At 45.3% G+C, this 20,825-nt stretch overlaps 2 protein-coding genes across 2 annotated transcripts in view; both read left to right on the top strand.

The window, feature by feature from the left end:
- The window catches only part of LOC132766227 (zinc finger protein 420-like), a 37,467-nt gene extending 23,486 nt beyond the window's left edge, over positions 1–13,981 (top strand). The window contains exons 2-4 of the mRNA XM_067463292.1: positions 2,985–3,091; positions 7,214–7,383; positions 11,381–13,981. Of these exons, the coding sequence (XP_067319393.1) occupies positions 3,028–3,091; positions 7,214–7,383; positions 11,381–12,991 (1,845 nt within the window). The 5' untranslated portion in view covers positions 2,985–3,027 and the 3' untranslated portion in view covers positions 12,992–13,981. The remainder of the gene's footprint in view (positions 1–2,984; positions 3,092–7,213; positions 7,384–11,380) is intronic.
- The window catches only part of LOC132766270 (zinc finger protein 345-like), a 73,055-nt gene that overhangs the window by 2,666 nt on the left and 49,564 nt on the right, over positions 1–20,825 (top strand). The gene's annotated exons all lie outside the window — the stretch shown is intronic.

The following is a 20,825-nucleotide window of genomic DNA, read 5'->3' as shown; positions in this document are numbered from 1 at the left end:
TGCACCAACTTCTCTATCCATCTCTCTCCCCATCTCTCTGCCCCCAGAAGGGACAGATAAGAAAGACTAATAATTCATATTATTTTCTACCCATCTATCTGTCTATCGTCCGTCCGTCCATCTATTCACCCATCCATCTATCTTCCTATCCATTCATCCACTCCTGTCCCTTCCTCCATCTATCTATCTATCCATCCATCCATCTCTCTCTCCCTCGCTCCCTCCATCCATCCATCCTCCTCCCTCCAGACATCCCTCCCTCCTATATCTATCAATCCATCCCTCTCTTCCTCTCCTTCCCTCTATCCATCCCCCTCTCTCTCCCCCAACCTGTCCATCCTTTTCTCCCTCCTTCCCTCCCTCCCACACTCTCTCCATCCCCCTCATTCCCTCCCTCTATCTATTCCTCTCCCTTCCTTCCTTTATCTATCCATCCCATATCTCTCTCTAGTTCTCTCTCTCTTCTTCCCTCTCTCCACTCTGGACCCAGGGGCCGCTCAGGGCTGAAGCTCAAGGCTCCTCCGCTGGGTCCAAGCCCCCCCTTCTTTCCCTTGGTTTGTGGGGTGCCTTCTGCATCCAGGGCCTTGAGACCCACTGCGACCCAGGGATCCCATTGGGTTTTGGGAGGGCTTTCCCTCCTTCTTCCTTCCTCAGGAGCCCTCTCCAGCCCCTGACCTTGCTTGGAGCCTCCCATCCGAGGTCTCTCCAAGGCTGGCCCTGCTTTGCTACCAGACCATGGAAATATGAATAGATAGGTGATGGATGGCTAGATGAATAGATAGATCAGTGCGTGGAGAGATGCATAGATTGATGGATGGCTTGATGGATGAATCAATTGTTGGATAAGTGGTTTGCTGGATCAATGGATGGTTGGAAAGATGAATAGATGGATGGTTAGATGGTTAGAAAGGTGGATGGATAGGTGGCTAGATGGATGGTTAGACAGATGGACAAATAGGCGAGCAGAGGGATAGATGGATGCATAGATAGATATTTGATTAGATAGGTGGTTGGATGGATCAATGGATGGAAAGATGGGTAGATGGATGGAAATATGAATAGATATGTAATGGATGGCTAGATGAATAGATAGGTCAGTGGGTGGACAGGTGCATAGATTGATGGATGACTCAATTGCTAGATGGGTGCTTGGATGGATCAGTGGATGGATGGAAACATGAATAGATGTGTGGATGGATAGATAGGTAGGTAGGTAGGTAGATGGTTAGATAGGTGGATGGATGGATCAATGTATGGAAAGATGGGTGGATGGATGGAAATATGAATAGATAGGTGATGGATGGCTAGATGGGTCGGTGGGTGGAGACATGCATAGATAGATAGATGGATGGATTGATGGATGACTCAATTGTTAGATGGGTGGTTGGATGGATCAGTGGATGGATGGAAAGATGAATAGACATGTGGATAGATAGATAAATAGGTAGGTAGGTAGATGGTTAGATAGATGGATCCATGGATGGAAAGATGGTTGGATGGATGGAAATATGAATAGATAGGTGATGGATGGCTAGATGAATAGATGGGTCGGTGGGTGGAGACATGCATAGATAGATAGATGGATGGATTGATGGATGAATCAATTGTTAGATGGGTGGTTGGATGGATCAATGGATGGGTGGAAAGATGAATAGACGTGTGGATAGATAGATAGATAGGTAGGTAGATGGTTAGATAGATGGATGGATCCATGGATGGAAAGATGGTTGGATGGATGGAAATATGAATAGATAGGTGATGGATGGCTAGATGAATAGATGGGTCGGTGGGTGGAGACATGCATAGATAGATAGATGGATGGATTGATGGATGAATCAGTTGTTAGATGGGTGTTTGGATGGATCAGTGGATAGATGGTTAGATGGTTAGAAAGGTGGATAGGTGGATAGGTAGGTAGGTAGATGGTTAGATAGGTGGATGGATGGATCAATGTATGGAAAGATGGGTGGATGGATGGAAATATGAATAGATAGGTGATGGATGGCTAGATGAATAGATGGGTCGGTGGGTGGAGACATGCATAGATAGATAGATGGATGGATTGATGGATGAATCAGTTGTTAGATGGGTGTTTGGATGGATCAGTGGATAGATGGTTAGATGGTTAGAAAGGTGGATAGGTGGATAGGTAGGTAGGTAGATGGTTAGATAGGTGGATGGATGGATCAATGTATGGAAAGATGGGTGGATGGATGGAAATATGAATAGATAGGTGATGGATGGCTAGATGAATAGATGGGTCGGTGGGTGGAGACATGCATAGATAGATAGATGGATGGATTGATGGATGAATCAGTTGTTAGATGGGTGTTTGGATGGATCAGTGGATAGATGGTTAGATGGTTAGAAAGGTGGATAGGTGGATAGGTAGGTAGGTAGATGGTTAGATAGGTGGATGGATGGATCAATGTATGGAAAGATGGGTGGATGGATGGAAATATGAATAGATAGGTGATGGATGGCTAGATGAATAGATGGGTCGGTGGGTGGAGACATGCATAGATAGATGGATGGATGGATTGATGGATGAATCAATTGTTAGATGGGTGGTTGGATGGATGGATGGCTAGATGAATAGATGGTTGGATAGGTGGATAGATGGATGGTTAGACAGATGGGCAGATAGGTGGGTGGGTAGAGGGATAGATGGATGCATAGAGAGATACTTGGTTAGATAGGGGTCTTGGAGGTGGTTAGGCCTCTCCTTCCCCTTTAGGAGCCTCAGTCTTTTCCAAGGAGCCACATCCTCTGATCATATTTTGCCCAAATGGAATAATGCTGGAGCTTCAACTCCACGGGACCCCACAAATGAACGATAGAGAGATGGATTGAGCAAACCACATTGATCCATCAAGCCAGGCCAGCCTTCCCTTCACAACCTCTTCAGGTCTTGCAAAGCAGACAAAAGGGTGTCTCTTGAGGGCATTAATGTTGGGGGGAAACCCCTCTTTCCTTCTTTTCAGGGTCCTGTGGCTTTCGGAGAAGGGACTGTGTGCTGTGGAAAGGATGGATGGGAGCCACCTGTCCACTGAGGTCCTGCAGGAGGAACGGGGCCAGGAGGCCACTCCAGGTCAGGACTCTCTCTCATCCTCTCTTTCCTTTGAGTTTCCTTTTTGCTTCGTTGTATCTCTAGAAGCCTGGAGGATCCCAATCGATATTTAGCTTTACGTAGCTTTTTAACTGTACTTGTTGTTTATTTAACTTGGTAGCCATGACACAAATATTTCATGGGGTCTGGGGGTAATATTTATTTATTTATCTACAGTATTTATATTCCGTCCTTCTCACCCTGCAGGGGACTCAGGGCAGATTACAATGTACATATACATGGCAAATATTCAATGCCAACTAGACACACAACATCTATAGAAAGACACAGAGGCTATTTAACATTCCAGCTTCATGAGGGTATGCTTTGAATTCCGGCCACCGGGGGAGCTGTTGCTTCACCATCCACTTGTGACACTGGTTGAGTACTTCCTCATTCTTTAGCAAGTTGCTGGAGAGTTTTATGGCGTCGTAAATTAGTTAAAATAGCCTCCCTGCAGAAGCGGTACCTGTATTTTCTACTTGGCAGATGCAACTGTCTTTCGGGCTGCAAAGGTTGACAGCAAGTTAGACAAATGGCCGGAAGCTCACTCCGACCCAGGCTGGCTTCGCACTCATGACCTTTCAGTCAATAGTGATTTGAATGTAGCTGACTCACAACCAGCTGCGCCACAACCTGGTCCGTGTGATTTTCAATTGAGCTCTATTACTATTGTTCACTGATAAAACAAAATAATAATAATAATAATACCCCACCACCATCTCCCCAAGGGGACTCGGGGTTAGGGGCGGCTCAACCCATTACGCAAAGCATTTGCAGTATAGTTGATTTTGCCCAGGGGCGCTCTTGGGGGGAAATAGACCTTGACATATGTGAGTTGTAGTTACTGGGATGTATAGTTCACCTACAATCAAAGAGCATTCTGAACTCCACCAATGATGGAATTGAACCAAATATGGCACACAGAACTCCCACGACGAACAGAAAATATATATCAGTGATTGGTTGTGTGTGTGTGTGTGTGTGCCAAAATACTGTTTGCTTACCATTGAAAATTACCTAGGGCCACCTCTGCTCGGGGTGGCTTACATGAGGCCATGCCCATCAATACAGTGAGACTTCTAGAAGAAAATGGATGTGAAAAATTCCTCCCAAACAGAGCTCAGGCTCCTGTTAACCTTCAAAAGCCAGTCTGCTAGAATCATAGGTTGACAGCAAGCTAGACAAATGGTCGGGAGCTTACTCTGACCCAGGATGGCTTCGAACTCATGACCTTTAGGTCAGTAGGGATCTTATTTATTTATTTATTACAGGTACTTTTACCCCGCCCTTCTCAACCCCCGGGGAGGGACTCAGGGCGGCTTACAAAAAAAGGCACAATTCGATGCCTATACACTCTACACAAAATATACAAAACCACAGTTAAAAACAGTTATCACAATCTTAACGCATCTGACACCCCCAAGTTGCACCACAACCCGGTCCACAGCCCGGTCTTTGTGGGAAACAATCTGAATGTGAGAAGGATGATTCTTACCTAATAGGCCAGAATAGAAGCCTGGGAAGACAGTAGGGCACACCTCCATTTTGAGAGGGTCTGCCAGTAAAGCAGCCATCTTGAGGGAGAATAGATAGAAGATGGGGGGAGCTGGAGGTCTCCTGGGATTGGCTGGAGCTGAGGAGGAGGAGCCAAGTCTTGGGAGGGAAAAGATTTTCGGATTCTGAGGGAGAGAAGAGATTTGGGAACTGGAGGGCGAAAAAGTGGTTTTTGAGACTGGGTATTTCTGAGAAAGTGTGTGTGTGTGTATGTCAGGGAGGGCTGATTGGTTGACAAGAAAGGTCAGGCAGCCTCCTGATTGCTTGTGTGAGATAACACAAGGGATTTGTTCTCTAGTTTGAGTAAGTTAGCTGTAAGGACTCTGGGGAGAGTTGGCTAATGACTCAGAAGACAGCCTGGGATAGGTTAGTCAAGATCTCATTGCTATTTCGCTGAAGTAGAGTGAGGGATTTTTTTTGTAACCAGTAGCTATATTTGTAAGATTAGCTCTGTTTGTAACCCAAGTCAAGAAACCCTTTTCGAAGCAACCATTAAGATATTGTGCTATAATCACAAGTCAAGCGTTTGTGCCTCTCAAAAGAAGAAGGCAGTTGTCTGTTTTTATTAATAAACCTTTTCTCTGTTTGACTTTTAAGAAGTCTCTATCGTTACTCATTCTATCGGTAAACCTGGAGTAGAATTTCCAGTGAGTTTAACATCCTAATACCACGGAAAGGACACTTATCCAAACAGTCATTTTGGGAGCTAAGGGGAGAGCTGTGTTTGGCAGGGAAGGGAACAGTTTACCTCAAAGACTCATTTTAAAAAATCCTAAGACATCTTGGGTTGGTGGTAGTTTTTAAAACAAAAGAAGACTAACAGACTAGCAGTGTTCATTCTACCATTACACACATCTAACATCAACTCGCTAGCATACTATTGCCCAGTGGTATTATATTACATATAATCCTTTACAGTGGTGCTCAGCTGTGGGATATATTATAGTATATTGGTGATCCTTTATATTGGTGTCCAGCGGCACGATATACATTGATATTTGGTGTTAGATTATAAGGGGGATTCCTTGATTCGTTATAGGCGGAATATAAATACTGCAAATAATAAAAAATAAGACTCCAAGATCTTTCCCACGTGGACTGTTGTTGAGCCAGGCAACGTCCTTCATTCTGTATCTTTTCTTTTCATTTTTTTCTACCTCAGTGTCGTATCTTATATTTGTCCTTGTTGACGTTCAATCTATTAGTTTTGCCCACTCAGCTCTCTCTAATCTGTCAAACTGCTGTTGTTGTTTTCATGATTGCTCATTTATTATTATTGTAGCATCATCAGCATGTACAGTATTAGGCTTTCAATGTCCTCCTAGTTGCTCCTCCTCCTGTAGCTGTACCCGCCACACGTTGCTGTAGCCAACCATCCCTTTTTCCTTCCTTCCCTCTTTTCCCCCTCTTCTTCTTTCTTCCCTTTCTTTTCTTGCTTCCTTTGCTCTTTGGTTCCATCCTTCCTTGTCTCTTTCCTTCCTTCTTTCCCTCCCTCTTTCTCTCTTTCGTTCCTTCTCTCCTTCCTTCCCTCTTTTCTCCCTCCTGCTCTCCTTCCATCCTTCCATACCCTTCTTTCTTTCCTTCTCTCCTTCTTTCCCTATTTCTCTCCCTCCTTCTCTCCTTCCTTCTTTCTCTACCCTTCTTTCTTTCCTTTTCTCCTTATTTCCCTCTTTTCTCCCTCCTGCTCTCCTTCCATCCTTCTATACCATTCTTTCCTTCTCTCCTTCTTTCCCTATTTCTCTCCCTCCTTCTCTCCTTCCTTCTTTCTCTACCTTTCTTTCTTTCCTTCTCTCCTTCTTTCCCTCTTTCTCTCCCTCCTGCTCTCCTTTCTTCCTTCTCTACCCTTCTTTCTTTCCTCCTCTCCTTCTTTCCCTCTTTCTCTCCCTCCTGCTCTCCTTCCTTCCTTCTCTACCCTTCTTTCTTTCCTTCTTTCCCTCTTTCTCTCCCTCCTCCTCTCCTTCCTTCTTTCTCTTTCCTTCTTTCTCTCCTTCCCTTCTTCTTTCTGTCCTTCTCTCCCTCCTCTCCTTCCTTCCTTCCTCCCCCCTTTTTGTGTATGTGTTTTGTGTGTCTATATGCATATATGTGTGCATATATGTGTGTTTGTGTATATATATGTGGGTTTGTACATGAGTTGTATTATATTTTTGGGGGGTGGCTTTTAAATTCCCTACTGCTGTGTTTGTCAGTGTCATTTATGAGTATTGGTCAATCGTTGGTCTGTAGTGTCCAAATGTGGTGTCAATTTGTCCAGTGGTTTTTGAGTTCTGTTAATCCCACAAACGAACATTACATTTTTATTTATATAGATCTATATCTATATATCTATATTAATAGATATATTAATATAGATATATAGATTTCGTTGCACAGGATGAGAGAGACATTTCTAGAGGGAACCCTTTTCTAGCCTTTGGAGGTCCTCCAGCCCAATTCTAGGGCCAACCCACGGTTAAAGTGAATCTACTGTGTAATTGGGCCAAAGAAGCCCCCAATCAATGGCTCCCAGCGTTGTCTCTCATCTGCACTCCCCATCAGCTCTTCTTTCAGATGATGGCCAGAAGATGGGTCCTTCTCGGGGGCAACATGGGATGTCCTTGAGATCCTCTCAGCGGAGAGGGAAGGATGGAGGAGGAGGAGGAGACGTGGATGGGCAATCGAGGAGGGACAGGACCCTCTCAAATCAGGACGAAAGCACCTCTCCAATCTCAAATGAAAAGGTAGGGACCAGGACTGGATGCATATTTGTGGGAAACCCTTGGGCTCCAGATCCAGCTTTGCACTGGAAGAAGGGGAGGGACCAGGCCCGTAGCCAGGATTTCAATTCGGGGGGGGGGGGGGGGAGGACTGAATTTCTTTCAGGGGGGTTGGGGGGGCTGAGTCCGAGTGAAAGAGGGTCTAGCCTAGCAAAACTTTTGTATCATTACCCCAATACCCCCATGCATATGGGATATATTGAGTATGGTGATCAGATCATGATATGAATAAACATAACAGTTTAAATAATGCACCAATAAGGCCTTATCACGATTCACCATGAGAATTTCGGGGGGGGGGGCTGAAACCCCTCAAGCCCCCCCCTCCCCCCCCCCGGCTACATGCCTGGGAGGGACCCTCCGTTTGTGTCACTTGTGGAAAGAGCAGCTCCTCAGAAGTAGGTCTTTGGATTCAATCCAGCAGCAGGTTGCAGCGAGTAGTGGATGGCTGCATAGATATAAATTTATACACAAGCATCCAACAGTTGCCCGGGTATACATTTTCTAATGGGACAAATCACAAAATTGTAAAGCTAACTGTTCCGTCTCCCAGGAGCCTGATTTGCCTTATTTTATAGTAGCTTGAGGTTGCTTCCTCTTGCATTTTCTCCCAGGGCTGCAGCATCTTTGCAAGAGTCCCAAAAGTTAATAGTATCTGTAAAGGAGCGTAAAACTACTGCCACCAAATCTGTGAGGAAAGCCGGGCAATGATCAATATCAGCTTAGGAGCTGGTTTATAAAGGGACTATTATTTGCAGAAGTATTTATTTATTTGATAGCGTAGCGTTTACTGTCCCTGGTTTGGTTTTACTACTTATGCAGGCTGTTTGGCTTAGGAGTAAAGGTAACAGAGGCAAGGCTTGTAAAAAGAACAGTAACAAGTTTTATTAGAATATAACCGATTCAATGTTTCTTCACACAAACTTAGTTGGTTACAATAGTAAGGTTTCATGAGTAACTTTAGGTACAGACTTTAAGAGGTTTCTGTAAACAGATGTATCTTTCCTGGACAACTGTCCTAATAAAACAAATCAGCTAAAAAGCTTATTTAACAGAATTGGCTCCCAGCCAAACTTTGATTCTTAACCCAGAATCGATAATCCCCTGTAGCTTTATCACTACAGGGTCCTTTCCTGTAACCCCTTTAGTCACAAATTAGTTCCCTGAATCTCCACCCAGAGATTTCAGTCTTCCCTGTAACTCTAACGGTCACAGACCCCTGTTCGTTGCACAGGAGGAGAGACTCTTCCCTGTTTCTCCCACTAGAGAAATCAGTCCTTTCTGTAACTCTAACGGTCACAGACTAGTTCCCTGAATCTCCCACCAGAGATTTCAGTGTTCTCTGTAGCTCACCGGCTTACAGACCGCCTATTTCAAACAGCCGTGCAGCTAGGTGACAGTTGGCTCCACCTCCGTTGCTATGGCAACTCAGGCCAAGCCAGCCACCATCTCTAACAAAATATAATTCTACATACTTACCATTTATTAACTACTGTTTAAACAACACATAACCATAAGAATAAAATACACATCTTCACAGTATCAGAGTCTGCAGGCCTCTTTGCAACTTAGAGAGCAGCTCTTTGAGTTTAGGGACCGCCTTTTCTCCCAGGGAAAGATCTCCATTTTAGACTCTCCCCTGCCTTTTCAGTTTGAGGAAAGATTTCAGACGTGCTGATGGCTAAGCATTAGCTCTGGGAAAACCATTGCAAAAACTATAAATTGAGCTATAGATAAGTATTAAGTTATGCATTATAAACCGAGTAAGCTATAGATAGTATATTATATTTAGCTTCTGGCACAGCTGTGCCAGCACAGTGTGTGTGTAAACTGTAAAATAAGATATATGAAGCTGTTTGGTTGGGCAATGCCTCGGGAGATGGCCAAGCCTGGGACATTTGGATACTTTTACATTTTTGTTCAAACTTGAGCTGTGCAGGTCAACAGAGAGAGAAAGTTTGAAGAAAAAAGCAGAGAGAGAGAGAGTTTGGAGTGTGCTGTCATTTTCTGAGCTGCTGAAGGAGTATATGCAGCCAAGCGCTGAGTAAAGAGCACTCCTTATTCGGTGCTCAGCTGCAGACCCTGCCAGGTCCAGGTGTGTAGGACCAAAGCCTGCACCCGTAGGCTCAAAGCACCAGGGTGCCTGCAGCCGAGCACCGAGTAAGGAGCGCTCCTTACTCAGCACTCAGTTGCAGGCCCCGCCTGTTCCGGGTGCATAGGATCAAAGCATGCACATGTAGGCCCAGGCACATAGTGTTGTGGTTCAACTGCATGATGCAGATGTTGGATTTCAGTTTTCTCAGCCACAGCCTGTATCTGTAGAAAGGCCGCAGTTCTCACAGGAAAGGAATGCAGATGATAAGACAGACGCTGAGAACCAGGGTCAAGGTGCCCAGGTGTTGAGACGGAGCCCACGGATTGCGGCCAAGTGTTCATCAGTTTGGTGGGAAAGCTACTTGTTTTGATGTTTAGTGAATATGTGCTCTTCTCTGGGGATTTCTCGGTGTCAGTTCCAACATTGCTTTATGGCTAGCTCCGGCTCCTGGCTTTGGGGAAGGCTGCTTCATGCTGTTTCATGGACTTTGCATTGAACCTGTGCTTCAAGTCTCCTGCCTTGGCTATATGGATTATATTGGATTGTAACCTGTTTTATTGATTCTTTCACTGCTTATAAACTGCCTTTGTTTGGAAACCTCACAATAAACTATATACCTCACAACTGTGGCTGGTTTGTTGTAGAGAGCAAGGTGAATCTTATTCTGAGACACAACACATAGGCCCAAAGCGCCAGGGTGCCTGCAGCCGAGTGTCGAGTAAGGAGCACTCCTTACAAGGCACTCTGCTGCAGGCCCTGCCAGTTCCGGGTGCATAGTCCCGAAGCTTGCACCTGTAGGCCCGGGCACGTAGGCCCAAAGCGCCAGGGTGCCTGAAGCCAAGCACTGAGTAAGGAGTGCTCCTTACTCGGCGCTTGGCTGCAGGATCTGCCAGGCCCTGGTGCTTTGGTCCTACATGTGTGGCAACTGGTCTGAAAAGCAGGCTTGCAGCTGGTACCCGCTCCCTCCTGCCTTTCGTTTTGAGTCTATTTTTGTTCCAGGAGGGGCCTTCCCGTTTTGTGCCATCTTAATGGATGGAATGAAACGGAAACACGAATCAAATGGATGAGACAAATGTCGGGTCCATGACTAGTGTAAATATGTTTACTTGTACTGCAAGCGCGTCTACATAGCTTGAATGGACCTGGTCACACAAACCTGTCATTGAGGCAGTGCAATGAGGCAATAATCCTTCCTGAGATGGTTTAAGTAGCTGATTTTAAAGTGGATATAAGTGATTGCCTATATTTATAGTTTTATGTCCTGGTATTGAGTGTTTGCCGTATATATGTCGTGCTCCGACCTGAGTCCCCTGTGGGTGGGAAGGGTGGAATATAAATGTTACAAATAAATAAATTACCGAACTTACTACGACAAAAACCACCTCATTTTGGGGCAGGGTCCCCTAATACAAAAATATGTATGTAGCTCTCAGATGTAACCACAAGTGGACAGTATGTAGATAGTAACGATTATCTACTAGTCGATAGGTATGCAGACCTGAAGGCCCAACACAAGGTCTAGGATGAAGTGAAAAACAACCGTCCTGAAGGCCATGGCCAGGACTGATAGAACAAACCATACAGTTTTAAAGCTAACAATGAGTATTTCTAGGATTACAAAATAGCATTAGAAAATCCATACCAGGGCAATGACAGGTTTATAAACTTATTAAAGTTTATATGACAAGATGTTATAAACGTTTTTTTAAAAAAATATTACTCAAAGTAGACTTCGGACTCTTTGTCCACAGTTTCTCCCATCATTCCAAATGGATTTGGATAGGTATATTTTGAGCCCATTTAACCATTGCTTTTTCTTTCTCCATTTCAATGTTTAACAGTGTTTTGTACATTTTTTTCAATCAGAGCATTTGTATTGTGGAGACACCAGAGTGTGGACAGAGCATCACAGAGAGTGGAGATCTGCATTCACATCCACGAAGCCACTCTGGAGAGAAACCCTATAAATGCCCGGAGTGTGGGAAGAGCTTCACTCAGAGGGCACATCTGCAGGGACACCACAGAATCCACACTGGGGAGAAACCATATAAATGCTTGGATTGTGGGAAGAGCTTTGCTCAAAACTCAGATCGACATATACATCAGAGAATTCACACTGGGAAGAAACCCTATAAATGCCTGGAGTGTGGGAAAAGCTTCACTCAGGGGGCACATCTGCGGGGACACTGCAAAATCCACACAGGGGAGAAACCATATAAATGCTTGGAGTGTGGGAAGAGCTTCCCTCAGATGGCACAGCTGCAGAGACACCACAGAATCCACACTGGGGAGAAACCCTATAAATGCTTGGAGTGTGGGAAGAGCTTCGCTGACAATGGAGGATTATGTTTACATCAAAGTACACACACAGGGGAGAAATTCTATAAATGCCTGGAGTGTGGGAAGAGCTTCACTCGGAGGGCACATCTACTTTCACATCAAAAGACACACATGGGGAAGAAACCCTATAAATGCCTGGAGTGTGGGAAGAGCTTCACTCACAGTTTAAGTGTACGTTTACATCAAAGGACACACACGGGGGAGAAACCCTATAAATGCATGGAGTGTGGGAGAGCCTTTGCTTATGACTCGGGTCTGAGAGAGCACATGAAGATCCACACTGGGGAAAAACCCTTTACATGTCCACAGTGTGGAAACAACTTCCGTAGTAGTAGTACCCTCAAATCACACCAGAAGGTTCACACCGGAGAGAAATTGTATGCATGTTCTGAATGTGGAAGACGCTTTGCTCATAGGAGTACCCTAGTTATACACCAGAGGGTTCACACGGGGAGAAAGCCGTATGAATGCTCTGATTGTGGGAAGACCTTCCATCAGAGTCCGCACCTCATTGTGCACCGGAGAGTTCATACGGGGGAGAAGCCCTTCCGGTGTGCTGAATGCGGAAAAACTTTTACTCAGAGAAGCCATCTTACTGTCCACCGGAGAATCCACACAGGAGAGAAACCTTATGCCTGCACGGTGTGTGGGAAGGCTTTTACAACGGGGGAGTCCCTTAATGGCCATCAAAGAATCCACACAGGAGAGAAGCCCTACAAGTGTTTGGAGTGTGGGAAAAGCTTCAATCAGAACTCAGCCCTTCATTCGCATGAGAAAACCCACACTGGAGAGAAGCCATACCCCTGCTTCGAGTGTGGAAAGAGCTTCAGAAGTGGGGGACAACTCACTTCTCACCTGAGGATCCATTCTGGAGAGAAGCCCTACAAGTGTTTTGAGTGTGGGAAAAGCTTCAGTCATAGCTCAGTCCTTCGTTTGCATGAGAAAACCCACACTGGGGAGAAGCCATATCCCTGCTTTGAGTGTGGAAAGAGCTTTAGAAGTGGGGGGCATCTCACTGTTCACCAGAGGAGCCATTCTGGGGAGAAGCCATATCAATGCTCTGAGTGTGGAAAGAGATTCAATCGCAGCTCACACCTTGCTACGCATAAAAAGGTTCACAAAAAGGGGAAACTATAGCCAAAGTTTCAGTTATCCCGGAAACCTTGCTTCGCACAAGAGGGTTCATAAAGAAGGGAATCTATAGACAGATTTCATGTGTGGGGACAAAATATATCAAATGTGCCCATGGACCAAATCATGTGTCCAGGTCAAGACCCATGGGCCTGCCATATCTTTTTACTGATTCAATAATGTAGATGTCCTCTTAGTTGTACTGGTAACCACACATCTTATCACATCCATGCAAGAGAGGAAGTAGTTTTACATATGGTTGATACCTTATGAAAGACTCGACACAGCTGAAATATTGTATTGTCGAAGGCTTTCATAGCCGGACTCACTGAGTTGCTGAGAGGCTTTCGGGCTGTAAGGTCAGGTTCCCGCAGCATTCTCTCCTAACATTTTGCCTGTGTCTGTGGCTGGCATCTTCAGAGGTTCTGTTGGCAGTGAAGCAAGTAGAATGTCCAGGGTGGGCGAAAGGAGGTGTGAATGTTGCAATTAGCAAGTGTTGTGGCTAAGCTCTTTTCTGATGATGAGGATGATGGGATTTAGATTCCTGCTGGGATTCAGCTCCCTGGCTCTTTGTCTGTGCCTCAAATCTCTGGGCCTGCTTCTGAGGCTCCCACAGACAGTGCAGTGTCAACATAGCTGTTCCCACCAGCAGAAAGGAATTTTAATGAAGGAGATAGCGAGCAGGTGCCTTCCCACGCTGATACCGAAAGTGTAGATAGTGACTTGCCCTGGCAAGCTCATCTTGATCTCCGGGTCAGGCGGAGTTCTTGTCTGGCCAGCAGACAAGAAGCCAGCTCGGTGAAAGGTCGTCGCAATGCTTTTATGATGATGGGAGCCTAATGTTTTCATGTTAGAAAGGTATTTAGGCCTCTTGCAAACTCTGAAAAAGCGTCAGTTCAACGTAGCTTACTAGCCTGAAAGCTTCATGGAATAACCTTAGCTTGGAAAGCAGTAGGCTTGCAATTTCTTGCATTGTGATTCATGGGGCAATTGCTTCATTGCTTGTACTTGGGACTCTGGTTTGAACTTTGCCAATAGGATTGTGTCTCCTGCTATTCTTCTTTTAACCTTAATCTTTGGAATTTTGCAATGTTTATTCTTTATTTTGACATGGACTTTCTCCTCAATAAACTATAAAACTACAGCTCTTGTGTGGGGGTGTTTGGAAGCAAGGTGAAGCTTACTCTGAGTTGCAACAGCAAGCTTGAATAGCATTGAATAGCCATGAAGCTGCAAAGTCAGTCAGTTGGGGTATTTGCATAGAGGTAGCCTGGCCTTTGTTGTTGCTCAGAGGCACCCTCTGTTTGGGAGGTGTTCACAAGCACTTGATCACTTGCTTCTGGAGTTCTGCTTATGAGTGGTGTTCATTATTTACTATCTTGGTTCTGGTTTCTTAAATACTGGTAACCAGATTTTGTTCATTTTCATGGTTTCCTCCTTTCTGTTGAAATTGTCCACCTGCTTGTGGATTTCAGTGGCTTCTCTGTGTGGTCTGACATGGTGGTTGTGAGATTGGTCCCACATTTCTGTGTTCTCCAATAATATGCTGTGTCCAGGTTGGTTCCTTAGGTGCTCTGCTATGGCTGACTTCTCTGGCTGAAGTAGTCTGCCGTGCCTTTCATGTTCCTTGATGCGTGTTTGGGCAATGCTGCTGCGCTTGGTGGTCCCTCTGGAGACTTCTTGTCCACAGCTGCATGGTATACGGGAGACTCCTGCAGAGGTGAGAGGATCCCTCTTGTCCTTTACTGAATGGAGCATTTGTTGGATTTTCTTGGTGGGTTTGTAGATAGTTTGTATGTTGTGTTTCCTCATCAGCTTCCCTATGCGGTCAGTGGTTCCCTTGATGTCTGGTATCTAATCACCTCTCAACAAAAGATTGCTCCAGGCACTATCAAGCCATTATATATGCTAATCAAGGTGGTCAGTTGAAACATTCACACCTAGCTCCAGCAGACAAGAGTCCTTTGTCCCACCCTGGTCATTCCACAGATATATAAACCCTTTTTCCTAGTTCCAACAGACCTCACTACCTCTGAGGATGCTTGCCATAGATGCAGGCAAAACGTCAGGAGAGAATGCCTCTAGACCATAGCCATATAGCCCGAAAAACCTACAACACCCCAGTGATTCCAGCCATCAAAGCCTTCGACAATTCTCAAAGATAATTGCCAGTGGTTCCAAAGTGACTTCCACTAGTTCCTTCAATACTCTTGGTGCAGTTGAGACTTCTACACTCATCTGATTTTAATGCTATCTATATATTTTTCTATTTTCTAATCTCTATTTCCTTTAACCTCTTTCTTACTTTCCCTTTCCCACTCATGCCCCCCCCATTCCCCCAAACCCTTTATCTTACCCCATACCAATCTATATATCTATTTCTATCTAAACATCTTTGCTATTTTATTATAAACAATGTATTCTTTTTTATTAAACCAAATAAAGATTTTTTTTTTAAAAAAATACTCTTGGATGTAGTTGATCTGGCCGTGGGACTTGAATTTGTTTGGAGCAGCCAGGTATTCCTGGATTTTGCCGCCCTGAGTTGCCTTCAGGCTGAAATGGGTGGGATAAAAGGGACGTAAATACATATTCTGGGTGTGGGGACATAGAATCATAGAATCCAAGAGTTGGAAGAGACCTCCTGGGCCATCCAGTCCAACCCCATTCTGCCAAGAAGCAGGAATATTGCATTCAAATCACCCCTGACAGATGGCCATCCAGCCTCTGCTTAAAAGCTTCTAAAGAAGGAGCCTCCACCACACTCCGGGGCAGAGAGTTCCACTGCTGAACGGCTCTCACAGTCAGGAAGTTCTTCCTCGTGTTCAGATGGAATCTCCTCTCTTGTAGTTTGAAGCCATTGTTCCATTGTGTACTAGTCTCCAGGGAAGCAGTAAACAAGCTTGCTCCCTCCTCCCTGTGGCTTCCTCTCACATATTTGTACATGGCTATCATGTCTCCTCTCAGCCTTCTCTTCTTCAGGCTAAACATGTCCAGCTCTTTGAGCCACTCCTCATAGGGCTTGTTCTCCAGACCCTTGATCATTTGAGTCGCCCTCCTCTGGACACATTCCAGCTTGTCAATATCTCTCTTGAATTGTGGTGCCCAGAATGGGACACACTATTCCAGGTGTGGTCTAACCAAGACGGAATAGAGCATGGGGAGCATGACTTCCCTAGATCTAGACACCAGGCTCCTATTGTTGTTGTTCATTTGTTCAGTTGTCTCCGACTCTTCGTGACCTCATGGACCAGCCCACGCCAGAGCTCCCTGTCGGCCGTTACCACCCCCAGCTCCTTCAAGGTCAGTCCAGTGACTTCAAGGATGCCATCCATCCATCTTGCCCTTGGTCGGCCCCTCTTCCTTTTGCCTTCCACTTTCCCCAGCATGATTGTCTTCTCTAGGCTTTCCTGTCTCCTCATGATGTGGCCAAAGGACTTCAACTTTGTCTCTAGTATCTTTCCCTCCAGTGAGCAGCCGGGCTTTATTTCCTGGAGGATGGACTGGTTGGATCTTCTCGCAGTCCAAGGCACTCTCAGCACTTTCCTCCAACACCACAGATCAAAAGCATCGATCTTCCTTCGCTCAGCCTTCCCTAAGGTCCAGCTCTCACATCCGTAGGTGACTACAGGGAAGACCACGGCTTTGACTAGGCGGATCTTTGTTGCCAGTCTGATGTCTCTACTCTTCACTATTTTATCGAGATTGGACATTGCTCTCCTCCCAAGAAGTAAGCGTCTTCTGATTTCCTGGCCACAGTCTGCATCTGCAGTAATCTTTGCACCTAGAAATATAAAGTCTGTCACGGCCTCCACGATTTCTCCCTCTATTTTCCAGTTGTCAATCATTCTTGTTGCCATAATCTTGGTTTTTTTGACGTTTAGCTGCAACCCGGCTTTTGCGCTTTCTTCTTTCACCTTGATTAGAAGGCTCCTCAGCTCCTCCTCGCTTTCGGCCATCAGAGTGGTGTCATCTGCATATCTGAGGTTGTTAATGTTTCTTCCAGCCATTTTCACCCCAGCTTTGCATTCATCCAGCCCCGCACATCCTCGCATGATGTGTTCTGCATACAAGTTAAAAAGGTTGGGTGAGAGTATGCAGCCTTGCCGTACGCCTTTCCCAATCTTGAACCCGTCTGTTGTTCCGTGGTCAGTTCTGACTGTTGCTCCTTGGTCCTTGTACAGATTCCTCAGGAGAGAGGGAAGGGGGCTTGGGATGCCCATCCCACCAAGAACTTGCCACAATTTATTATGATCCACACAGTCAAAGGCTTTAGAATAGTCAATGAAGCAGAAGTAGACATATTTCTGAAACTCCCTGCCTTTCTCCATTATCCAGCGGATATTGGCAATCTGGTCTCTCGTTCCTCTGCCTTTTCTAAACCCAGCTTGAACATCTGGCAACTCTCGCTCCATGTATTGCTGGAGTCTTCCTTGCAGGATCTTGAGCATTACCTTACTGGCATGAGAAATAAGGGCCACTGTGCGGAAGTTTGAGCAGTCTTTCGCATTTCCCTTTTTTGGTATGGGGATATAAGTTGATCTTTTCCAGTCTGATGGCCATTCTTGTGTTTTCCATATTTGCTGGCAAATGGCATGCATCACCTTGACAGCATCATCTTTTAAGATTTTCAACAGTTCAGCTGGGATCCCGTCGTCTCCTGCTGCCTTGTTGTTAGCAATGCTTCTTAAGGCCCATTCAACCTCACTCCTCAGGATGTCTGGTTCTAATTCATTCACCACACCGTCAAAGCTATCCTCCATATTATTATCCTTCCTATACAGATCTTCTGTATAGTCTCGCCACCTTCTCTTGATCTCTTCAGCTTCTGTTAGGTCCCTGCCATCTTTGTTTCTTATCATACCAATTTTTGCCTGAAATTTACCTCCAATGTTTCTAATTTTCTGGAAGAGGTCTCTTGTCCTTCCTATTCTGTTGTCTTCTTCCACTTCCATGCATTGCTTATTTAAAAATAGTTCCTTATCTCTTCTGGCTAACCTCTGGAATTGCGCATTTAACTGGGCATATCTCCCCTTTTCACTGTTTCCTTTTGCTTTCCTCCTTTCTTGGGCTACTTCCAGTGTCTCAGCAGACAACCATTTTGCCTTCTTGGTTTTCTTTTTCTTTGGAACGTACTTTGTTGCCGCCTCCTGAACAATGTCGCGGACTTCTGTCCATAGTTCTTCTGGGACTCTGTTTACTAAATCTAGTCCTTCAAATCTGTTCTTCACTTCCACTGTATATTCGCTAGGAATGTTAGTGAGATCATATCTAACTGGTCTGTGTATTTTCCCTGATCTCTTTAGTTTTATTCTAGGCTCCTATTGACTCAGGCCAAAATCCCATTGGCTTTTTTTGCCGCCATATCACATTGTTGGCTCATGTTTCACTTGTTGTCCACGAGGACTCCAAGATCTTTTTCACACGTACTGCTCTCGAGCCAGGCCTCGTCCCCCATTCTGTATCTTTGCATTTTGTTTTTCCTGCCAAAGTGGAGTATCTTGCATTTGTCGCTGTTGAACTTCATTTTGTTAGTTTTGGCCATTCATCTCTCTAATCTGTCAAGATCATTTTGAATCCTGCTCCTGTCCTCTGGAGTATTGGCTATCCCTCCCAATTTGGTGCTGTCTGCAAACTTGATGATCATGGCTCAGTATACGTCCATAGTTCATAATATTTTTGTGAGAGTCCATAAAAAGGAGAGGGAACCTATTATCATCATCAAAAAGTCCTACGAGGGGGCAAAAGGGGTCCATAAAACATGAGGTTTGGTGAGTCCACTGAGCCAAGATATGGAGTCCTGCATTGCTGGGGCTGAAGTTTGCCCTATGGTCCGAAGAGAACTACAATTCCCTCCGAGGTCTGGAGCGAGGGTGGCAGGTCCACTTCCCGAGAGCCTCATGGGGTAACCGCATCAAGTTCCCAGGGTCCTAGGGCTCTAAAAGGACGAAGAAGCGACGGCAGGAGCAGCACAGCAGCAGGAAGCCCAGTTTGACAATAAGGTGTTTCTTATTAAATACTAGCCGTCCCCTGCCACACATTGCTGTTGCCCACATGGAGGTTCTGTTTGAGAGGTTTGCCCCAATTCTCTCGGTGGGGTTCAGAATGCTCTGTGATTGTAGGTGAACTATAAATCCCAGCAACTACAACTCCCAAATGACAAGATTCTATTTTCCCCAAACTCCACCAGTGTTCACATTGGGCATATTGAGTATTCGTGTAGAGTTTGGTCCAGATCCATCACTGTTTGAGTCCAGAGTGATCTCTGGATGTAGGTGAACTACAACTCCAAAACCAAAGGACACTTCCCACCAAACCCTTCTGGTATTTTCTGTTGGTCATGGGAGTTATGTGTGCCAAGTTTGGTTCAATTCCATCCTTGGTGGGGTTCAGAATGCTCTTTGATTGTAGGTGAACTATAAATCCCAGCAACTACAACTCCCGAATGTCAAGATTCTATTTTCCCCAAACTCTACCAGTGTTCACATTGGGCATATTGAGTATTCATGTAGAGTTTGGTCCAGATCCATCACTGTTTGAGTCCAGAGTGATCTCTGGATGTAGGTGAACTACAACTCCAAAACCAAAGGACACTTCCCACCAAACCCTTCTGGTATTTTCTGTTGGTTATGGGAGTTATGTGTGCCAAGTTTGGTTCAATTCCATCCTTGGTGGGGTTCAGAATGCTCTTTGATTGTAGGTGAACTATACATCCCAGCAAATACAACTCCCAAATGACATAATCAATTTTTTGAGTGAAGGACGTACATTGGGTTGTTAGGTGTCTTGTGTCCAAATTTGGTGTCAATTCGCCCAGCGGTTTTTGAGTTCTGTTAATCCCACAAACGAACATGACATTTTTATTTATATAGATATTCTTAAAAACAAAAAGGTTATTCCCAGAGCGCAGGAGTCCGAAATGCAAAAAGTGAGATAGCAGTTAGTGTTATAATTGGGCTAGGAAAAATATGGCATCAAAATGGAGTCGTTTGGTTAACCCGTGGATACGGGGGCCCAAGGAGTTTCTGTATCCGCGGTTGAAAGAAACACAGATTCGGCCTCTCTGGGACGCCTGGAAGGCATCCCAGGCGAGCCGGTGGCTGCCTGCGGCCCAAAAAAGGATAAGTACATGCATTTATTTATTTATTTGTCGTGTCAGGGCAACCAGTCAATTATATTACATTTCTAACAGAACAAAGCAAACAAACAGACAAAATACAAAATGTGTGAGTTTGGTAGTTGATTAAATGTCCTTTGACCAGTATCTGGCCACTTGGAGTGCCTCTGGTGTTGCCGCAAGGAGGTCCTCCATTGTGCATCATGTGGCAGGGCTCAGGTTGCATTGCAGCAGGTGGTCAGTGGTTTGCTCCTCTCCACACTCACATGTCGAGGATTCCACTTTGTGGCCCCATTTCTTGAGGTTGGCTCTGCATCTCGTGGTGCCAGAGCACAGTCTGTTCAGCGCCTTCCAAGTCGCCCAGTCTTCTGTGTGCCCAGGAGGGAGTCTCTCATTTGGTATCAGCCAATGGTTGAGGTTCTGGGTTTGAGCCTGCCACTTTTGGACTCTCGCTTGCTGAGGTGTTCCAGTGAGTGTCTCTGTAGATCTTAGAAAACTATTTCTAGATTTAAGTCGTTGATGTGCTGGCTGATACCCAAACAGGGGATGTCTCTGCCTTGGTCCTTTCACTATTGGCTGCTACTTCCCGGCGGATGTCAGGTGGTGCAATACCGGCTAAGCAGTGTAATTTTTCCCGTGGTGTGGGGCGCAGGCACCCCGTGATAATGCGGCATGTCTCATTAAGAGCCACATCCACTGTTTTAGCGTGGTGAGATGTGTTTC

The sequence above is a fragment of the Anolis sagrei genome, chromosome 2 (assembly GCF_037176765.1).
Source record: "Anolis sagrei isolate rAnoSag1 chromosome 2, rAnoSag1.mat, whole genome shotgun sequence".
Taxonomy (NCBI): domain Eukaryota; kingdom Metazoa; phylum Chordata; class Lepidosauria; order Squamata; family Dactyloidae; genus Anolis; species Anolis sagrei.
The sequence above is the reverse complement of the archived record's forward strand: the minus strand, read 5'-3'. Positions and strand labels throughout refer to the sequence as shown.